The 22,998-nt window shown below is 38.8% G+C and overlaps 1 protein-coding gene and 1 pseudogene across 1 annotated transcript in view; one reads left to right on the forward strand and one right to left on the reverse strand.

The window, feature by feature from the left end:
- The window catches only part of BACH2 (BTB domain and CNC homolog 2), a 139,278-nt gene that overhangs the window by 53,679 nt on the left and 62,601 nt on the right, over positions 1 to 22,998 (forward strand). Inside the window, exon 2 of the mRNA XM_039232162.1 lies at positions 8,890 to 9,144. Within this exon, the coding sequence (XP_039088093.1) occupies positions 8,902 to 9,144 (243 nt within the window). The 5' untranslated portion in view covers positions 8,890 to 8,901. The remainder of the gene's footprint in view (positions 1 to 8,889; positions 9,145 to 22,998) is intronic.
- On the reverse strand, positions 20,391 to 20,477 carry LOC120231895 (annotated as a pseudogene).

A 22,998-nucleotide genomic window follows, 5' to 3' on the forward strand; every position in this document is an offset into this window, starting at 1 on the left:
CTGTAGTTTTTTGTAGGGAATGAGCATATTATGATAAAATAATAGTAATTAACTTTTACCACTGAACCATATGATAAGATGATTGGGGTATATGTGGATGTACATGTGCAGCTGGGTTTTTTGGCCTACAAAAAGAAGAATGAGATCCAGCCAAAACCCAAATCAGAACCTTTGGAAGGCTTCCTTACAATCTGATTTCAGCTAATGTCTACACACTTTAACACATTGTCTAATGCTTAGTGTAAAGACTGGCTGTCAGACTCCTACATGCTATTCTGGGCTCTGTTACTTACTACAAAGTATTTCATTCTTAGATCCCATGGGTCCTGCTGTAGATTTCAGGATTTGCTGCATTGTGGGGAGGGGGTTGTTTTTTAATTAATATTAGCAAAGCAAGTGGAAAAAAACTCAGTGGGATGGAATGCAGTGATAGGAGAAACATAATTCAGGTTGGTATTGGTGAGTAAAAACAAATTGGAGGAAGTTCCTAGAAGAGCACCCATGATAATTGGAGGATGAGAAAGGCTGACTGATTTCTAAAAGAAGAAGAAACAGTATGTTCCATTATGCTTGAAGAGGGGCCAACAGTGTGGGGTGTGATAAGATCCAATAGGAATGTAAAGGCCAAGAGGAAGAGAGTGGTGCTGGCATGGCATAAGGAAGGATTATCCAGGAATAATGTAATAAAAGCATGAAAATCCTCAGACAGGTTAAAGTCTAGCAACAGCTTCCTGGGAATGATAGATTTTAGATTATACCATTTGACGAACAGATCTAATCTGTTTTAAGTGTCTTAAAACTCGCTGGAAGGTTTAACCCAAAAAGCAGACATCCATGCTCATAGCCTCTTCATCAGTTCGGAGAGCATATATTGCTATGCAATCCCTATATTTTTCCAAACCTGCCCTATTAGCACTATATTGAGTCATTCCTTGAGACCCTCTCTGCCCAGCTATCTTAGAGCCAGTAGGAAACCATCTTGCTTGTGAAATGGAATCTGAGAATCCACCCACTGCCTTGGCTTCACCACTGTTTAGGACTTCTCCCCACCTAGTGAGGTGGACCCTCACTCAGTGCTGCTCTGTAGCAGTCAGGCCCCCACTCGGACCTCAGTGGAACTGCACGTTGGGTTCCCAAGTGACATATTCTTTTAGTTTATACTCCTTTACTCAGCCATGGTTCCCAGAATAAACTTATGGGCTAAGATGTACAGAACTGAAAGAGCTAATAGCATCAGCTTTACATGTTGCACCAACTGTCTTCCTAGATTTGGATTCTCCATTTCTGAAAGGTAATTTCATCTCAAGGGACTTGTTCTCCTCCATTTACTCAGGGATATCACGGTCTATCCAGACAGACCTTCCTAACTTGGAACCTATGAGAGCAGGGGTTGGGATTATGGTCCCTTCTCTCCCAGAAGGCTTTGTTTTTTTCCTGCATATTGTCTGCCCCATTGCCTGTAACCACTTCAGAGGCAGTTTTGGTTTTTTTTTAAACCCATGCAACATCCACAACAATAAAAGAAGGTGTATAAATGGTCTTTATAAGGTCAAAGAAAGCTAGCTTCTCTCAACAACAATAACAGTGACCCACTACCTGTGACCAATTAGGTTTTTCTTTTATAGACTGTAAGACTCCAAGAATTGTAGATATGTAAGAACTTTGCTGATCCTTTAGTTCAGACTTTTCATTTTACAAATATGGAAGCAGGCCCAGAGAAATTTAGGCAGTTTATCCAGAATCCACAAAGCTGGTTGATGTCAGAGCCAGATGAAAAAACCTGGATCCCTGGTATATTCCCCTTTCCACTGAACTTCACTTTCATTTCTTTGGATTTTCTTTCACTTTGTGTTTCACTAAAGAACTTAAGGCTTTGAATCCTTTATAGTAAGTTTCTCTCTTCTTGGTGTAAGTGCATTAATATTAATTACACAAAAACTGGATTGGAAAATGAGCTATCTCTTATAAATCTTCTTTTTATGAATTGAGTGTACCATTTACGTTGTAGAACATTAATTTTTCCACCTAGTTTTGAGTACTGCCTGCTACACGTAAGCCATTGTGATTTCAATAAGTAAGTAAGTAAATAAATAAATAAATTCCCATAGACTGATTGAGAAAACTGAATGCAATTAGAGAAAGAGTAATAATTTGAGAACTAAGAATGGAGAAAATAAATCATACTTGAGACCCTATGTGGGAGATGAGAAAATCCTGGAAGCAGTTTATGTAAAAGAAGCCTGAATAGAAAAATTTGTCTTTTTACTAAAAAAAAGAATTTAGGAGCAATCAACTAGTCATAAAGACAAAAGCCATGTAAAATCAGGCTTATTCTATGGCTTAATGGTCATTGTAACTGAACTGTGTCATTTAAAATGCTATTCTTCGGATGCCTTGGTGGCTCAGTTGGGGTAAGTGTCCTACCCTTAATATCAGCTCAGGTCATCATGCACTGAACATGGAGCCTGCTTTGGATTCTCTTCCTCTCCCTCTCTCGGCCCCTCCCTGCTTGCATGCACATGCTTACTCTCTCACACCCTCTCTCTCAAAATAAACATTCAAAAATAATAATAAATAAAATGTTATTCTCTTTGCATAAAAATGATTCCAGAAAATGAAGCTTACAGGTAGTGTATCTTTTATTGGAATACAAAGAACTAAAAGTTCTTTTTGCAGAAATATTTTCGTAATTAGGTATTACAACTCCTCATTTATAGTAGAGTGAAGTTTACACTGTATAATTAGCAATGGAGTAAATTATTATTTGTAACTTATTTGGTATAGCCATAACATAAAAACTAAATCAAAAATATTTACTTCCAGCCAAGATGGAATAATAATGGTCATATTTTCTAAATTTACTCCCACCTGAAGCAACTATAAAAACAGATAAAATATATCAAACAATGCTTTTCAAGACATAGGACACAAAGTAACAAAGGAGATTGATCTCTAGAGGAAGGAAAATAAGCTGAGCCCAGCTTACTGTTTTGAGAGTGTTTCCAGTCAATGACAGGGGAAAGAGAATCCAAAGAATATCTTGCCTGACTCCTGAGTTGAAGAGACAGAGCTAATAATCTGGAGAGACAGTGGTGGCTATACTTCAGAAAGCAGAGTAAAAAGGAGAGCTTCACAGAGAGAAAACTTTATAGATCTGTAGAGAGTTTCCCTTAAATATTCTGCAGAGTACTCATTAGCACTGTGTGAGAAAAATACCAAAAACAGGTAAACAATCACCCAAAACAATTAGAAGGACCAATACTCAGAGCTCGCAGAGAATTGGGAATAATACCCATTCCTATCAGCCAGAGTAAAAAAACCCGCAATCCAAGGGGCATTGGATAAAATACTGAGAAGAGTTTTGAATCAGTAGTGGAGAATAAGTAATTCTAGATTAACTGTTGTTCCTACCTAACAGATCTCTAAAGCGGAGGGCTAAATTTTTTCCATATAGCTCAGCTGAGTCCTAGGACAAAGCTTAAGAATGTTAATAGGAATGCACAAATATCAAGCATCTGACAAGGTAAAATCCACAGTGTCTGGCATCCAGTCAAAAATTTCCAGGCATGCACAAAAGCAGGGAAATATGACTCATATTGAAAAGAAAAATCAATCAGAACTAAACAGAACTGACACAGATGTTGGAATTAACAGAAATAGTTATTATAACAGTATTCCAAATGTTCAAAATTAGAGGAGTAATTGAATATCTTTTTTTAATATTTTTATTTATTTTTGAGAGAGTGCAAACCAGGGAGGAGCAGAGAGAGGGAAGCAGAGGATCTGAAGTGGGCTCTGCCCTGACAGCAGCAAGCCTGATGTGGAGCTTGAATTCATGAATCAGGAGATCATGACCTGAGCTGAAGTTGGACACTAAACTGACTGTGCCTCATGAGTGATTGAATATCTTAAGTAGAGACGTGGAAGATCTAAAACTTTTAGAGATGACAACCACAGTTTCTGAGATGAAAATTACTGTGAAAGAAATTAATTACAGATTAGATATTGTAGAATAAAGTATTAGTGAACTCTAAGACCTAGCAACAGAAACTGTCCAAAATGAAACACAGAGAGAAAAAAAAGACTACCAGAAAGAAAAATGTACAGAGCATTTGTGAGCTGTGGGACAATTTCAGGCAGTCTGTATTCAGGGAGTCAAATAAATAATGGCTGAAATGCTACCAAATTTAATGAAAACTACACTTAGCCATTCAAGAAACTCAAGAACTGTGAAAAAAAAAACCTACACCAAAGCATATCATAATCAAATTGCTCAAAGCAGGTGATAAAGAAAGAATATCAAAATTAGCTAGAAGGAAAAAAGACATTACATATAAAGGAACAAAAATAAGGATGAAGGCAGATTTTTCATTGGAAAACATGCAAGTTAAAAGACAATGCAAGGGTATCTGGGTGGCCCAGTTGATGAAGCATCCAACTCTTGATTTTTGGCTCAGATAATGCTCTCATGGTTCATGAAACTGAGCCACATATAGGGCTGTTATGGACTGAATGCTTGTGTCAACCTCTGAGTCATTTGTTGAAGCCCTAAGTCCAATGCAGTTGTATTTGTAGATGGGTCCTTTGGAAAGCAATTAGGTTTAGATGAAATCATAAGGATGGAGCCACTGGGATAGGATTAGTATCCTCATAAAATGGCTAAGAGAGACTAGAGCTCTCTTTCCTGTGCAAAAACTAGTGAGAAGGCAGCTGTCTACAAGCCAAGAAGAGAGCCCTCAACAAAGAACGAAATCATCAGGCACCTTGATCTTTGAATTCCCAACTTAAAGAACTATGAGAAAGAAATTTTGTTGTTTAAGCTACCCAGTCTCTCGTATTTTGCTATGACAGTCCAGGCTGACTAAGACACCAACATATCCACACTACAAGTCATATTTAAAAAAGTACCTCAGTCAGAAGAAAACTGATTACATTTATATACATATATAATATATATTTTATTCTTACTATTTAAATCTCTATAAAAGGCCATTGTTTACATAATAATGTAGTGTGGGGTTTAAAACATTTGTGGAGGGGCGCCTGAGTGGCTTAGTCAGTTAAGCGTACGACTTTCGCTTAGGTCATGATCTCGCGGTTCGTGGGTTCGAGCCCCGCATTGGACTCTGTGCTGACTGCCAGCTCAGAGCCTGGAGCGTATTTCAGAGTCTGTGTCTCCCGCTGTCTCTGACCCTCCCCTGCTCACGCTGTCTCTCTCTCTCTCTCCTAGAAATTAAAAAAACAAAACAAAAAAATTTGTGGGATTAAAATGCATGACAGTAGCTCAGAGACAAAGAAGGGAGAAATGGAAGCATACTATTATAAGATTCTTATACTCTACATAAAGTGGTATAATATCACTTGAAGACAGATTGTGATAATTTAAAGAAACATAAACTCTAAGGTGACCAATGAAATAACAAAACAACATGCCAATAAAGGGGATAAGAGTGCATTATAAAAATACAGTACCATTAATATAAACAAAGTCAGAGAGTGAATGGAAGGCAAGAACAGATGGGACAAACAGAAGTCAGATTTCAAAATGGCATATTTGAACCCAGCCAAATCAATAACATTAAATGTAAATAAATGGTGTAAGTACCAGAATTAAAAGTCAGAGATTATCAGATTGGATTTAAAAAAAAAAGCAAGACTATGTGCTGTCTACAAGAAATACACTTTCTTTTTTTAGTCTTTTTTTTTAAGTTTATTTTCTGAGAGAGTGCATTATGTGTGCATATGCACATGCAAGCAGTGGTGGGAGCAGGAAGGACAGAGAGAAAGAGAAAGAATCCCAAGCAGATTTTGTGCTGTTACCACAGAGCCCAATGCAGGGCTCAGTCTCAAGAACCGACTGAGCCACTCAGGCACCCCCAGAAATACTTTTTAAATCTAAAGACACAAATAGGTTAAAAAAATAAGATAGTATGCTATCACTAATCAGAAAATGCTGAAATGACTATATTAATACTGGACAAATTAGATTTCAAAGCAAATAATATTTCTAGGAATCAAAAGGTCATTTTGTAGTAGAGGAATAAATACATCAAGAGAAAACAAAACCTCTAACCATGTATGCATCTAATAAGATTTCAAATTGCCTAAAGCAAAAACTGATAGACAAATATACAGTTATAGTTAGATAATTCAGTGTCTCTTCTCAATATCTTGATAGAACCCATGGACAGAAAATTAGTGAAGATATAGAAGATTTGAACAACACTTATACTATTTGACTTAGTTGACATTTACAGAACACTCCAGACAACAACAGAACACACTTTTTTTTTCAAATACATATGGAATGTTTACCAAGATAGACCATATTCTGGGATATAAAACAAGTCTCCGTAAATTAAAAGTATTGAAGTTATCCAAAGTTTGTTCTCTGACCACAATGGAATTAAATCAGAAAACAATAACAGAAAGATATCTTAAAACTCCTTCAAACATTTGGAAACTAAATAACACCTTCAAATAATTTATACATCAAGGAAGAAGTCAAAAGGGATATTAGAAGGCATTTTTAAATTAATGAAAATAAAAACACTTCAAAATTTTTGAGATGCTGCTAAAGCATTACTTAGAGTGAAATGTATAGCACTAAAGCTTTTATTAGAAAAGATGAAAGATCTCAGATTAATGATCTCAACTTCCACCTTTGGAAACTAGGAAAAAAAGAGCAAATTAATGGTCAATTAATCTTTGACAAAGGAGGCAAGAATATGCAATGGGGAAAAGACAGTCTCTTTAACAGATGGTATTGGGAAAACTGGACAGCTACATGCAAAAGAATGAAACTGGACCACTTTCTTACACCATACACAAAAATAAACTCTAAATGGATTAAGGACCTAAATTTGAGACCTGAAACCATAAAAATCCTAGAAAAGAGTGCAGGCAACAATTTCTCTGACATCAGCCTTAGCGACATTTTTCTAGATATATCTCCTAAGGCAAGGGAAACAAAAGCAGAAATAAACTATTGGGACTACATCCAAATAAAAGGCTTCTGCAAAGGAGAAAAAACAGTCAACAAAACTAAAAGACAACCTACTGAATAAGGAAAGATATTTTCAAATGACTTATCTGATAAAAGTTTAGTATCCAAAATATATAAGGAACTTATAAAACTCAGTGCCCAAAAAACAAATAATCTGGTTTAAAAATAGGCCAAAGACACAAACAGACATTTATTCAAAAACATTCAGATGGCCAACTGACATGAAAAGATACTCAACATCACTCATCATCAGGGAAATGCAAATCAAAACTACAGTGGAATAACATCTCACACCTGTCAGAATGGCTAAAACAAAAAATACAAGAAACAGTAAGTGTTGATGAGGATGTGGGAAAAAAGGAACCTTACTTCACTATTGGTGGGAATGCAAACTGGCACAGCTACTGTGGAAAACAGTATGGAGGTTTGTCAAAAATTTAAAAACACAATTACCATATGATCCAGTAAGTCCACTAATGAGTATTTACCCAAAGAATACTAAAACACTAATTCAAAAGGATATATGCACCTATAAGAAATAGAAAATGCAGGGGCACCTGGGTGGCTCAGTCGGTTAAGCGTCCGACTTCGGCTCAGGTCAGATCTCACAGTTGGTGGGTTCGAGCCCCGCATCGGGCTCTGTGCTGACAGCTCAGAGCCTGGAGCCTGTTTTGGATTCTGTGTCTCCCTCTCTCTCTGCCCCTCCCCCATTCATACTCTGTCTCTCTGTCTCAAAAATAAATAAACTATTAAAATTTTTTTTTAAATAAATGGAAAATGCAAACTGATATGTAGTGTCAAAAAGCAGACCTGTTGTTTAAGGGGGTGGACCACAGAGAGGTGCAAGGGAGGGACTATTAAGGGGCATAAAGAGACTTTTTGGAGGTGAAGGATATGTTCCCTGTCTTGACTATGGTAATGGTTTCACAGTTGTGTCTAGATGCCAAAACTTATCAAACCACTCACTATAAGTATATGTAGTTTATTGTGTGTTAAAGTTATTAAAATAAGAATGAAGCCAAAAAGGAAGTGGGGTAAAACTTTATTGGAATTCATACTAGGAGGAGACATTACTGAAAAACTATGTTGTGCAAATTAATTACAGATACTATTGTTTAAAGTGCATCAGTGGACGTTGAAAGCAAAGAACCCTTTTGTAAAAGTAATCTTCACTGTGGAATACATTTTTTTTATGACTCTTGATGTGATATATTGTGTTTCCTTAAACAGGATGTATATCGAATCTGCTGGGATAATGACAGCAGAATTCTTTTCGAGAGCTTTTCATGAGCAATAATAGTGTGATGTTGGTTGTGCTTTGTCTTGAAGTGACAGAGGGTAGTTGCAATAGCTGGCTATATCTACTCTTTAGTACACATACAGTTTACCTCACTTGTTAAATTGTTTATTATTCTGCTTGGGATCTTAGCCAAATGTCAACCTAGGAACTTACATGTACTTTCATCAAGAGAGCATTGCAGATACTTTAAAATGATTCATTTCCCCTTGACACAAAGCTCAATTAATACTTGAATTGGGACTATGTATATGTGGAAGTTCCTTTTCAGTTGGCTAACAAAATCAAAACTACCAAGTTTTAGAATGCATAGATGTTTTAAGTGTTTTTAAGGTGTTTTATTAAGAGATTCGGCTTTGTTTTCCATAATGTAAAAGGATCCAGTAAGTGGAAAGTATAAAAGTCAGCCTCTGAATGTGACTTTCCAGATATGTTTTGTGAGCTCACTGTGCTGATCATGAATATACTAATGGACAATTCTCCTTTTGCCCAGCTCATGGCAGTGGGACACAGGAACTATGATGTTCTTCTCACCTTCTGTATCTGACTCAGGTAGCTATGCTGATGCAGCCTTTCTTTCTTTCAGGGTGTGAACGGCATGTCTGTGGATGAGAAGCCTGACTCCCCCATGTATGTGTATGAGTCCACAGTCCACTGCACCAACATCCTCCTGGGCCTCAATGACCAGCGTAAAAAGGATATTCTCTGTGACGTGACTCTGATTGTGGAAAGGAAGGAGTTCCGGGCCCACCGGGCTGTGCTGGCCGCATGCAGTGAATACTTCTGGCAGGCGCTGGTTGGACAGACGAAAAATGACTTGGTGGTCAGCTTGCCTGAGGAGGTACAGTAGTTTGGTTTGTTTGCGTGGCTGCTCATGGAGGCTTACTAACTTGGAGACAGTTAGCTAAGTAGGAGCTGGAAGGTGGACCCTGGCTCACATTCCTGCTCAATGGCTGATGTCCAAGTCACCAACACTGTTAGGTTTCTGGCATAGCCAGTTTCTATTTGATGCATTTAAGATCTCAGAGGCATGAATCGGAGCAGAGTGTCTTTATTTAAGGGAACTGAACATCACAGTCATTCATAGTTTCTAGTTCACTTACTCTTCAGGTTTTGAGTAGTTATAGCCAAAGTTTGTTACAGTCCTACATGTGGGATCTGAGTCACTGGGACTGTGGCTACGATTTTTCTCTTTCAAATGGTTTGAAGGAGCACTTGATTTCCCTTGAGAGTAAAAGAATGAAAGTATTCACAGCATCTTCCTTGCTTGGGGGAAACGTTAAAGCAATCAGTAATTTTCACAGCTAATATAGTAGGATTCTGAGAAGTGTAAACTTGCTTTTCTCACCATTGTTGAAAGTACCCTACTCATATTTCTTAATTACTTCAGTGAGCAAAGTTATGTCTGTACTTTAGGGACGCCAGTAGCTGGACTCGTTCTTTTCTTTTTTTCTTTCTTAGTTTATTGTCAAGTTGGTTTCCATATAACACCCAGTGCTCATCCTGTTGAGAGCTGACATTCATTCAGTTGGATAGTCTAAGCTGGATGAACTCAAAAGATGGGCTACGTAATGACAGAATATTAAATTGGTCACCCTTTGAACTGTGTATATAGTTCCTCTATTTCCGTCGTCTTTTTAAAAATAATATTTTTGTAGGAATAACTTGGACATGGTCCGACTGAGTCCCCTTGTTGGGTTTTTTTTTAATGTTTATTTATTTTTGAGAGAGAGTATGTGCATGTACATGCACAAGTAGGGGAGGGGCAGAGAGAGAGAAGGAAACAGAGCATCCAAAGCAGGCTCCACTCTGTCAGCACAAAGCCTGATGTGGGATTCAAACCCACAAACAATGAGATCATGACCTGAGCCAAAGTTGGTCACTCAACTAGCTGAGCCACCCAAGTACCCCTCTGCCTCCATCATTTTAACTCCCCTTCATATACATGGGACCAAGGGTAACACTGAACAGCCTTACAGGTCCAGAATCTTTTTCTACACAGTGTGTACCACTAGGGCCACCACCAACAAATGTGCAGGCTGTGCATGCACCACTTCCAGAGGTACAACTCAAATCCACGGTGTATGCGAACAGAGCCCCAGGGTTGTGCAGTGACCCACAGCAACTGAGCAGCTTTTCACAGCAACTCTGAAAGAAACCAGAGACCCCATGTCCCTGATGTGAGGTGCCAATGAGTACAACTAGCCTTAAGTCCCAGGGCTCACAAACCCAAATGCCTCCAGAGGCCTGGAAAATAATACAAATAAATAAATATAAATCAATAAAGCAAGTTGTGTATAAGACACTAGGAAGTGGGGGCAAACACCTGCTCCACAAAAAGGCATCCAAATTCAACATAAGATACAAATATGCAAACAAGTCATGGGGGCTGGGGGTGGGGGCATCACCAGATCCAGTCCCTTGTTAAACATCTTCTGTTAACCCTGCAGAGCAGGAGAGTGGCCAGCTGATAGTGAGGACTACGTAAGTGCTCAACATTTTCACTTTAGTATTCTTTTTTTGTGTACCCACATGAAAGGCTCCAGTACCACTCTTCATACCCCTAAGAAGTAGAAAAGTAGAAAGATCCCAGTGCTAGCTGCTAGGAATTTACCTAAGGGATATAGAAATGCTGAGGCATAGGAGCACATGTACCCCAATGTTCATAGCAGCACTCTCAACAATAGCCAAAACATGGAAAGAGCCTAAGTGTCCATCAACGGATGAATGGATCAAGAAGATGTGGTTTATCTATACCATGGAATACTACATGGCAATGAGAAACAATGAAATCTGGCATGTGTAGCAACATGGATGGACCTTGAGGGTGTTATGCTGAGTGAAATAAGTCAGGCAGAGAGGGACAAATACCATATGTTTGCACATATAGGAGGATTAGGAGGAACTTGACGGAGGACCAAGGGGGAGAAGAAGGGGGGAAATGGTGGGGGAAAGGGAGAGAGGCAAACCATGAGAGACTCTTGAATGCTGACAAAAACTAAGAACTGATGGATGTAGGGGGGAGGAGGGATGGGCATGGAGGAGGGCACTTGTGGGGATGAGCACTGGGTGTTATGTGGAAACTAATTTGACAATAAACTATTTGAAAAAAAAAAAAGAAAGAAAGAAAGAAAGAAAGATCCCAGTGCTAGAAGCAAAAGGAAAATTGGTAATTAGGACCAGTGTGGGGAGGGAAGCTTATGTACCAAGTGAAGGAAGGCCAAGGAATGGTGTGATCCTGAGCTGGATTTTCCTCATACACATCAATGGAAGAATATTTACCCTGTCATTAGGTGAGATGATAAACATAAAATTTCTCAGCATGGTCTCTATCCCATAGTAGGCATTCATCAAATGTGAGACCCTTTGGCACCAAGAACGACTTTGCAATTTTTTCAAACTCTGAAATTCCTTGCAAATATTTGGGAAACTTCCAATAATCCAGAATGGTCTAGGAGAGAGGGTGAAGCTTATAATTTATTTATTACCTGTATCTTTTTGAGAGCTACTTCATTTATGTTTTTTACTGATTTTCAAAAAAAGTAGGTTATGTTAAAATATATTTATCAATGAAAGTCATATTTTATGTAATTTAGTCTCTCTTCATTGACTATTGGTGCCGTCTTGAGACTTCCTTGACCGCGTGCCCAAAGCCCTGGCCTGCCCCCGGTTAGCTGTGGGATCCTGATCTAGTCAGTTAACCTCTCTGAGCCCCAGTTACTACCCATAAAAACCCCTCACACTCTGAAATCTTTGCATTATTTATCATAATACAACAACAAGTCAGTAAAATTTAAAGGAAATCAGGATATAAATGCATATGGCATAACTTTCTTTAGATCAACTCTCTGATAATCACTTATTTCCTTGGTATTAAGGACTCTTTAAAGCAAGAGGCACATTGTATAGGCATCACACAAAAATCTGCTGTTTGGCCTTTTTGATTATTTGTATTCCAGCTAAGTGAGAATTGCTGTGTGTTATTTTCTTTCTTCTTAGTCATGTAAAATGATTGCTATTTCTACATTATCTATATTTCAAAACCATTAAAACCTTCAGGTTGCTCATGTACCTGAAACCTTTAAATATAACTAGATTTTTTTTCCCTTCCTATGAAACATGAATTCATATTATCAGTAACCCAGCTTTGATTATCTTGCTGATGGGGCAGGCAGGCCAACCACAGTTGGCATTTTCCTTTGTGGGTCTATAATTGTTCCTAAGGCCTCCTTCCAAAAGAGCCCACTCCCTCTGCTCAGAGCACCCTCCTGCGGCCCCAAGGGCTAAGCATTGTTTTCCTTTCCTATCTGCACACTGAAATGTCCTTACAGGCTCTATAGTCATTGTCCACTTAGCTCAGTGGATGACTTTAGAATTTGAATTAAAGAGCACCTGGATGGCTCAGTCGGTTAAGTGTCCGACTTCGACTCAGGCTATGATCTCACGGTTTGTGGGTTCAAGCTCCGTGTCGGGCTCTGTGCTAACAGCTAGCTCGGAGCCTGGAGCCTGTTTTGGATTCTGTGTCTCCCTCTGTCTCTGACCCTCCCCTGCTCATGCTGTCTCTCTCTCTCTCTCAGAAATAAATAAAACATTAAAAAAAATTTTTTTTAAGAATTTGAATTAAGTAGTGAATAAGCAAACATCTTAAACATTACCTTGAAAAGTGGAAAGTAGTTGCTTAGAACTAATTGGCATTTGGTTCATATGATGTAAGAAAAAAACATTTGAGGGGCACCTGGGTGGCTCAGTTGGTTAAGTGTCCAACTTTGGCTCAGGTCATGATTTCACAGTTTGTGGGTTCACACCCCACATTAGGCTGTGTGCTGACAGCTCAGAACCTGGAGCCTGCTTCTCCTCTTCTGTGTCTCCTTCTCTCTCAGCCCCGCCCACTCATGCTCAGTCTCGCTCTGTCAAAAGTCAATAAACATTTTTTAAAAATTTTTTTATTAGCTCCTCAGAAATTTTTAAACCTCATCATATTCCTGTCACCAAGTTCAAATCAACTTCTGGTCTCTCCCAGGGTTCTTCACACTTGGCCCACCTTACACTTCCTGGCCAGCCAGCCTCTGTGCTTCTCAGGGGTCCCTCATGGCTGCATTTGAAAGCTCTTTCTTGGACTGTGAAACTTCCAGATACATACTGCAATGCCTCCCACTCCCCTGCACGGTCAGTCTAGGCCAAAGCCAGCTGTGGTCCCTGGTTGTCCAGTTGTGCGGTTTTGCCCCAAAATCCTGACTCCGATAGGCAATGTGATTATAGCAAATTAGAGCCACTCTCAGTGCCCAGTATATACTCTAAACTAAAAGGATGAACAACAAAAATAGAAGCCTCCTTCTGGAAGTCAAGAAGTAATTGAAATGTCTTGCTCTTCTTTTTTTCTTTTCTGTTTTTTTTTTTTTTTTTTTTTCTAAAAATGGAATGACACATAGTCCCCAGAGTTTACATGACTTGAGTGTTGGCTCCCTTTTGAAAAACACCCAAGAATGTGTATCAGCAAATAATAGAACATAAGGCATTGTACTTAGTACTTTTGTTAAATAATAAAACAGATCATTTAATTTATAATTAGTAAGTGTATTTTGTGCTTAGAAATGAACAGAAAGTGGTCGATGTGCCAAACATTGCAAGACCATTACTCCACTATTCATTAATATTAAAGTTGGCTCAACAAACACCTCCTTAGCTGCGGTCATGGAGACCATTTTAGACTGGATGCCAACCATGCTGGATGGCATCACAGTCATGAAGTTCAGTCTTATGGCATGTCAAGTACAAAGGGCAAGGCTGGGGTGTGCTTCCTTTGAAGACATGGAGCCCACTGTGGGTTTGCATATCAACCCCATCCTATGGGGCTGCTTGGCTCCCTCCCAGAATGCTAGAGGAAGAGCAGCTGTTAAGAGGTTATTGCCAAGGTCTTTTATCAAAGGATGTGGAGAAAAGGGAACCCTTTTGCACTACTGATGGAAATGTGAATTGGTGCAGTCACTGTGGAAAATAGGATGGAGGTTCCTCAAAAAACTAAAAATAGGACTACAATGTGACCCAGCAATCCCATTTTTGGATATATACCTGAAAGAAATATAATCACTATCTCAAGGAGATACCTGCACTCCCATGTTCACTGCAGCATTATTCACAATAGTCAAGTTGTGAAAACAACTTGTCTGTTGACAGATGACTGGATAAAGAGAAGGTGGTGTGTGTGAGTCTTACTCAGTTTCAAAAAGGAAAGAAATCCTGCTGTTTGCAGCAACATGAGTAAAACTGGAGGACATTATGCTAAGTGAAAGCCACACATAGAAAGACAAATATTGCAGGATCTCACATATGTGGCATCTAAAAAAAGTCAAAGAATAGTAACAGAGAGTAAATGGTGGTTACCAGAAGCTTGGGGAGGTGGGAGGGCAAAAGTGGAAATATTGATCAAAGGATACAGACTTTCAGTTATAAGATGTTTAAGTTCGGGAACCCTAATATATAGCATAGTGACTGGTTAATAATAATGTATTGTATAATTGAAATTTGCTAAGAGAATAGGTCTCAATTGTTCTAACTACACACATATATACGTATATACACACAAATGATAACCATGGGAGGTGGCAAATATGTTAATTAGTTTGATTATGGTGATCATTTCACTGTGTGTGTGTGTGTGTGTATAAATATCACATTATATACCTGAAGTATATATAATTTTTATTTGTGAAAAATAAATATTTTTAAAACAAGGGAAGGGAAAAGGGTTATTGCCAAAACTCCAGCACTTTTCTTTGGGCTTACTACCCATGGTCTTTCACCTTCTAGAGAAGAGGAAGTGTTCATGCAGAGAATAGCTATTGGGTGGAGGTCAGTATGCCCTTTCAAGTGGACCATATGCTTTCCTAGGTATAAATATATTTCAAACTTTGGTTTATTCACTTTCCGTCTCTGTCTTTTGCCATCTCTTTCACTTGTCTCTCTCTCTCTCTCTCTCTCCTTCCTTCCCCCCCTCCCTCCCTCTCAACATTTTAGGGCAGATCTCATTTTTTCAGTGCTAAACAAAAAGGAAAACTGACCCAGAAGGATTCTGAAGCAAAAGCATTTGTTAAGTCTTAACCGCAGGGCACAATAAAGAATGTTCTTGCAGTAGTATTGCCAAGCACAGAGACCAATAAGGAAATTATGGAATCTTCTTGTCTGAAAGTTTTTAGAGGAGATGAAAGCTGTGAATGTCTCTTGGATGGCTTAGTCCAGTCTTTTAAAGAAGCAATAAGATAGTCATGATTATCTCTGGACAGTCTTTTTAGTATGTAATACTACAGAAAGTACTTAACACTGTAGCACAGGATGCCAACGGCATTCTTAGTCTGACTGTAACTTTGGGGGAGGTGAGAATAATGGGAAATAGTAATTGAGGTATTTGACCAGGATAAAAAGAACAAAACACTCATCCACCCCAGAGCACAGAGCCAGCCCTATGGCCTCACCCCATTCACCACGTAGACAAAACTCTGAATAAGAATAATAGGAAAAATTTCAGATTTAAACAACATTAGCCATTAGGATCTGGAAAAACCACAGTCTGAACCTTGGCACAAACTTCACATAAGATCTTGACCAAGCTAGTCAGCCTCCTTGGGCTTCTGTTTCCACACATTTTTTTATTCATTCAACAAATATTTATCAAGGCCCTATTATTTACCAGGAAGCACTAGTCTAGCTATTGGGTGAACCTAGTGAACAAAACTGAGTTTATATTCCAGTGGGGGAGAAGAAAGAGAGACAGAAAATAAATAAATATAATATGCACTTGGTTAGATACTACTGAGGAAGATAAAACAGAAGGGTGTTAAGGAGTGTCAGAGCACTGCAGTTTTAAATACAGTGGTCAACAATGACATTGCAATAGCATTGTATTATGACGGGTGGTAGCCACACCTGTGATGAACATAGAATAATGTATAAACGTGTTGAATCATCATGTTGTATACCTGAAACTAATGCAACATTGGGTGTCAACTCTACTCAGTGAGTAGATAGATAGGTAGGTGGGTACGTAGATAATAGATAGATGGATGAATAGATAGATAGATAGATAGATAGATAGATAGATAGATGAAGATGGCCAAAAAAAAAGACTTTTTTGAAGGGATAACTTTGAGTAGAGACTTGAAGGAGGTGAGGGAGCCAACCATGCTGACATCTAGGTGATCTAGACAGAAGGAAGAGCAAAGGAAAGGCCCAGAGGCTGGAATGCACTTGGCATAATTGACACAAAGCAACAGGGTAGCAAGTGATAGAGTGGGAGGAGGACTGTCCAGTAACAGGGCCAGGTTGTGCACCTTCTGGACACATCACCTTTCCTTGGAATGAGTTGGAGGGTTTCACAGGAAAAGATCATTTTGACTGCTATATGAAAATAGATTAAAAGAGAGGGCAAAGGCAAAAAGCAAGATGCTAAGGCAACAACCCAGGCACAACACAGTTGCTTAGATCACAATGATAGCAGTAGAGTGATGATCCATCTCAGATTATGGTGATATTTTTAAGGAAGAGATTATGGGATTCCCTTATAAAATGGATATAGGATAGAAGAAAAAGAGAGGAGTTAAAGATAATTCCAAGGTTTGGGTTCTGAGCTTTTGGAAGAATGGAGTTGCCATTAACTGGGATTGGTAAATACTAGAAGGAATAGGTTTCAGGTGGTAGGAATGGTAATAGGAGATCTACTTCATACACATTAAGTTTGATATGTATGTTAACATCAAAGTAGAGATGTCTAGTACACAGTAGGATATACATGATTGGAATTCATGGGACGACTCCAGCCTAGAGATAAAAGTTTTAACACCAGATTGTTGGTGATATTGAAAGCCACAAGACAAAATACAATCACCACAGCAAGGGAATAAGTGTAGGTAGAGAAGGGAAAAAAAGAGTTCCCAGGATTGAACCTTGAGGCTTTCTAGAATTAAGAAGTCAGAGTAATAAAGAGGAGTCAGCACAGTAGACCAAGAAGGAATAACCATTGAGATAGAAAGAAAAGCAGAAATATATAATATGCTGGAAGCCAGATAAAGAAAACATTTCAAGGAGGAGAGAGTAATCAACTTTGTCAAATGATGCCAGTAGTCAGCTAAAATGAAGGCTGAAAATTGACCATCTAGCAGTATGGAAGCCATTTGTGATTTCGTGGAGCACTTTTGGGAGCGCAGTGGGATCAAAGTCCAATGTGATTGTGTTCTAAAGAGAATGCGAAGGGAGAAATTTGAAAAAGCTAATGTAGGCTACATTTTTTAGGCCTTTCTAGTTAAAGGGAGCAGAGTAACGGGCCAGCAGCTGGAGGTAAATGGTGTCAAGGGTTTTATTTGATGTTTGTTTGTTTGTTTGTTTGTTTGTTTGTTTGAAGTACAAAGAAAATCCATCATGTTTGCATTCTGTGGTAAAGATGATCAGCCAATTTTCCTTTCTTTCCCTGACACATAGGAAGACCAAATTTACAATCAGTAGTGCTATGTAACTAGAGGCAGCCAAAGACATATGAGTAGAAGTCATGGGTCACTTCTGGTCTGAGACAGTTAAAAGTAGGTATGAGTTCTTCATGTTCTTTTCCATCTGTTTAACTGGTGTCAAAGAACTCCAGGAACTCCAAAATGTTGGAACTGTAGCCCATATCCCTGAGTCACTGTTGGAGAAGATCCATCTGACTCAAATCAGACTCTGACATGAATGAGAAATAAACCCTTATGTTAAGCCATTAAGATTTTGTGTTTGTTTCCTCAGCAGAGCCTCGCCCATCCTGACTAATATTTGGGGCTGATGAGAATGTTGCAAAAGAGAGAGAAAACTTAGTAATATAGGAGACAAAAGACCAACTGCTAAACAGATGCTTTAGGTACTTGAAAGAGGATGGGATCTACTGACCAAGTGAGCAGACTCAACTAAGCAAGGCATATCCTTATGGAGTTAAACTGGATAATCTCTGAGGTCTGGCCCTATGCTGTAGGTTCACAGCCCATGAACTTTTTAGGTTCCTGCCAGAGGGACAGAATAAATCGTACCAGTCAGAAAGAGAGGAGAGATGTTTGGTTTGAGAGGTAGGGAAAGGCCACGGAGATGGAAGTCACTCCAGTCAGGAAACAGAAGAATCATAGAATTTCACAAGAGGAGAGAGCTCACTTCTCACACTCATCTTCATGAATCCACGTACTTTTCAGAAATGGTGTTACAAGAGTCCACAGGAGATGACGGTTAAAGAGCTGTAGAACTACAGGGCTGTTTGCTAGCCTAGAACACACGCAAATCATAGAAGATTCAGCATATTGCTCTCCATTTCAGAAGATTTGGGGATTTTGAAGAAAATACCTGCGCTTAATGACCTCAGTGTCAATAGGAGTTTGTAGGGAGTAGCAATACTGGTTTCCAGCTTGACTTGTGGGGCTGCTGTTCAGATTAATGAAATGTGGTATGTTACACTTCTTGGAAGGATGGTGCTATATAAACAGGAGGTGGTGTTATTCCCATAAAAGGAAAGCAGAGTCTTCTCTGATGAAATGGCTCTTACCTCAGAATCCTCATTAAAAGCTGTGGTGCAATTTTCCAAGTTGCGTTAGTGAGACTTGGCAGCAGATGAAACAAAAGCAAATAAATAATAAGTCAAAATATTCCAGGTAACTACTTGCTGGCAAGTAAGAAGTTTTCAAGTCCTAGAATCATACTGATAATTTGAAATGCCTAAAGGCAGAACTTATTTATAGTAACGTAAAGGTGACTTCCAGCCCTGAAATCTGGGCCTCAGTCTCAAATGGAGATGTAATAAAGCAAAGCCATGAAAAGGAGAGCAAATACTATTGTGATCCCATCTCCAGAGGCTGCTCAATGGTGCTGATACAGAGGGAGGGAAATCTGGTGTGAAAATAGCCACAGCAATAGCTAATTTTAAAACTGAAATGCATAAGCTGTTTCCAAACCTCTTACATTTTTTAAATCATAAGGCCAGTAAGTCCTATTTAAAGAAACTTAGCAGAAACACGCTCCTATTTTGGCATAGTAGAAGGAGTTGAGTTGACAAAAACTAAGACATATTTAAAAATTATTTTTAAGTGACCTGATTTCAAAGCCAGTTTAAGGATTCTTTTCACTCTACCTATTTATTCCTGTATGCGATGACCCCAGTGGTTAACATTTTTAAATGGATTTAAACAAAGCCTTTGACAGTAAAGTTGTTTGCATTACATTTTATAAACTTAGTTACCAGCATACCTAGTCATTTTAAAACTCTCTGTATATGTGAATTAAATGTCCCTTACGATTCTTTCTTTCCCCTATTATGGAGTCTCTTAGCTATTTCAATTAAAATTAATAATAGCTTTAAAGACAAAGTTCAGAGCTGTAAAGTTCCCCACTTGATCAGTAATCATAACTATTATTTTGTCATATTTAATCATAGAACCTGAGCCTTTAGCAGGGTTCTTAATTAAACTTTTAATTCATGATAAGAAGTTAAATAGCACTTGGGAGAGTTTTTAAAAATTATTTCCACTTCGCATCCAGATTACCAAAAAAAAAAAAAGTGTGCTAGAGAAACATAATGGCAGTCAGCCAAGGGTATTGTAGGTCATGCCAACATGAGCTGGCAGCAGGCCATTGTCCAATTAGCATGGCTTCATCGTTGCAGAGTAAATCACTCTTGAGGAGATGGTTGAGTCACTCATGATGTAGTGGTACTTCACTTGAGCCAGTTCTTCTTAGAATAGATTTCTTGTTCACTGTTATTACCTGCCCTGCGTTGCCAATAAAAGCACAGGACCATTTAGGCTGAAAGCCGAACGGAAGAGAAACATCGATTATGTATCTTGTTTCTCTTTGCTTCCTGAAAACTGAGATTGCAATTAAAACAGTGAAATCATGGTATGTTTTTTAAATGAGTTACAAGAAAATACAGTTTCTACACCAAAATATTCAGAGCTGGGATCCAAGAGTCAGTTTTTATTCTGTCTTTTCTTTGGCAGCTTTAACACTTGGCACAAATTGGAGGATATCAGCAAAGTTACCTAATAATCTTAATGGATTCACATTCCATTCAAAAAGTTGGAATGTCACCAAACTGCTTCAGGTTGCAGCTCTATTGTTGGGGTATCCATGACATTTCTAGTAACAAACTATAGAAATGATCCCTGAAAGTATAGTCTTATTGTCCATGACATTTCTGTTGGGTGTGCAATTGTACAAGCAGACAGCTTTTGAAAGATACCCTTCTTAGGGTGAGAACACCTGGATTCTTGGTTGGACACGCTGTAAACCAGGAAATTGATTCCGGAATTTCTTAATAAAATGGATCAGATCCAGGCATTGGAGTGGTGTGTGGATGTCAGTAGAAAAAACTGCCCTTAGAAGCACAAAGCAAGTAAAATAAAATTGTTGGCAGTAAACAGTTAATACCTTATGTTTATATTCTTTTTTGTTTTGGTTTTTAACCAAATCACAGGCTAGATTAAGGGTTGGGTTGTTTGTGCTTTCAAGAGTGGAGCAGTTAAATAATGGCACTTGGGGTTTCCTGATATTTCAGAAGTGTTCTTTTTTCTATTAACTTGGTGCATATAGTAAAATTTATCATTTTGACATAGACTCCTAAAATATGTTGACAGTCTCTCTAACCGACATTGGCACCAACTCCAAGCGAGCTGATGATTCAGTGAGCTTTACTGTCTGAGATGGACTTCTGTGTGCAGCCTGGCAAAGACTGTGTGTGAAAGTTAATGCATTCAGCACCCTGGGTGGGATGGAGCCAGGCCTCCAACGTGAGCACATTTTTTGACTGACTGGCAGCAAAAAGAAATACTGGCAGCTGTTCCCAAGCAAGCCAAAAAGTTGGCCCAGGGGTTAAAAAAAAAATGCTGGGATTTAGCCAACAAAAGATTCCTGTATTTAGAAGAAAATCAAAGGAAGGATACAGAAGGTCATAATTAACAGTTTGAAGTAAAAACTATTTCATTTCATCTTCTGCTTCATAAAAGATAGTATTAAATATCATAGCTGTTCATTTTCTCTGATTCATTATTTCTGAGTCTTCATTTTTGTTCTATTGATTTCCCTTGTAATTCTTTATTTGCAAAAGCAGATGACAAATTAGTCTTCCCAAAGACAATGTAGAGATGATACCATTCATGGAGGTGGTGCAAGCAGCCAGAATGGAGGAGGGCAGAGCGGGTTTCAGAGAGCAGTGGCCACACACATGTACGCTGAGCCATGTTAAGCGGTGTGGGTTACAGTGGAGTTAGGTGTGCAAGTCACTTCAGAGATATGTCCAGAGAGGCCTCTGCCACTTCCCAACTTATCTATCTTATCTATTATTCTTGTCTTATTAGTTACAAAAAGAGAAGGGTAGGGAAAACAGAGAAGTTACTAAAAGACAGGACTCTCCCAGTAGCATGAGGGCTGTTTTCACATCTGCGCAGCCCTTCTTCCTTCCCAGTAGACAGTTTAGACTATGTGGGAATTTTCTTTCTCTCTAGAGAAGCTGTAGTAGCCCAGGAATTGAACTGTGCCCTATAATAGGAAGGCGGGAAGATCAGGAATATAGAACACCAGGATTTAGGGTAAGAGCTTCATAGTTTGAAGAAGTTGGTAGGATACTAACAGATACTTGAAGCACACCTTTTGTAACTCTGGAGGTATTTGGGGTAAGTTAAATCCATCAGATTTACAAGACGTTCATAGAGAGAACTGCGATGACCTTTCAGAGTTCTGTGTTCTATTTAACAAAGGATCTTCGTGCCTCCTAAAGGCTGTTACAGTAAATGTTGACCAGATGTTCTCACTCACAGAACAGACGAAATGGTATCCCTGCTACATGTGAGGGATTTCAGCTATTTTAAAGGAAAATTTTATAACATGGGGCCTTACTGTGAAAGAATAAAACTTAGACAAAAGAATTTAGTCTTGATTGGACAAACAATAGAAATTCACCAAAAATGTTGTGAGCCAAGAAGTAACATAATAAAGGAATACCTGTTTAGCAATGGAATGGTTAATGGATGGAACAACAAACTACTACAGACAGAGGACACAGCCAAGAGATTCTTCCTGGTCCAAGCAGGGGCTGAGAAAGGTCTGTGCCTGGGTGAAGAACAGGCAGAAGGTCCCAGAAAACAGGTCCCAGAAAATTGGATGTGGGAACACACAGGTGGATAAAAAGGCCATTGAACCTTAATATGTATCTGTGGTGTTTTATGTATACCCGAGGCACTGAGAGTGCAGAACTGAAGAGACAGATATGAGGAACACTGGCATGTTAGGTGATGGCTAAAATCATCAGGAATTGCTGAGGCTTCTAAGAAAAGAGAAGAGAAAAAGGGACAAGTAAGAACTGAGGTTGACTCCAGCACTTAGACTCCCATTGCCGGTTCCTCTACTAAGAATGAGGTTTCCTCTGGATTCCTGGCTTTAACCTTATCTTCATTAATTGGGAAATATTTAATCTCTAATAGTTTGTCTCACTGAGGATACATACAGAGGTGCTCACCCCTAAACCACCTTTCAGGGAGTATGCCTCCTGAGTGATACTATATGAGCATCAAATCTTACTTAGCACACCTGCATACAAGGACCCACAGGGAGATACCAGAATGTATGGTCTTGGAGTGGTTACTGGTATGGACAACCAGTTATATAACTTTTGGGGGGAAATTGGAGAAATTCAAATGTGATCTAT

The sequence above is a fragment of the Hyaena hyaena genome, unplaced genomic scaffold (genome assembly GCF_003009895.1).
Source record: "Hyaena hyaena isolate Hyena2069 unplaced genomic scaffold, ASM300989v1 scaffold_66, whole genome shotgun sequence".
In the NCBI taxonomy this organism is placed as follows: Eukaryota; Metazoa; Chordata; class Mammalia; order Carnivora; family Hyaenidae; genus Hyaena; species Hyaena hyaena.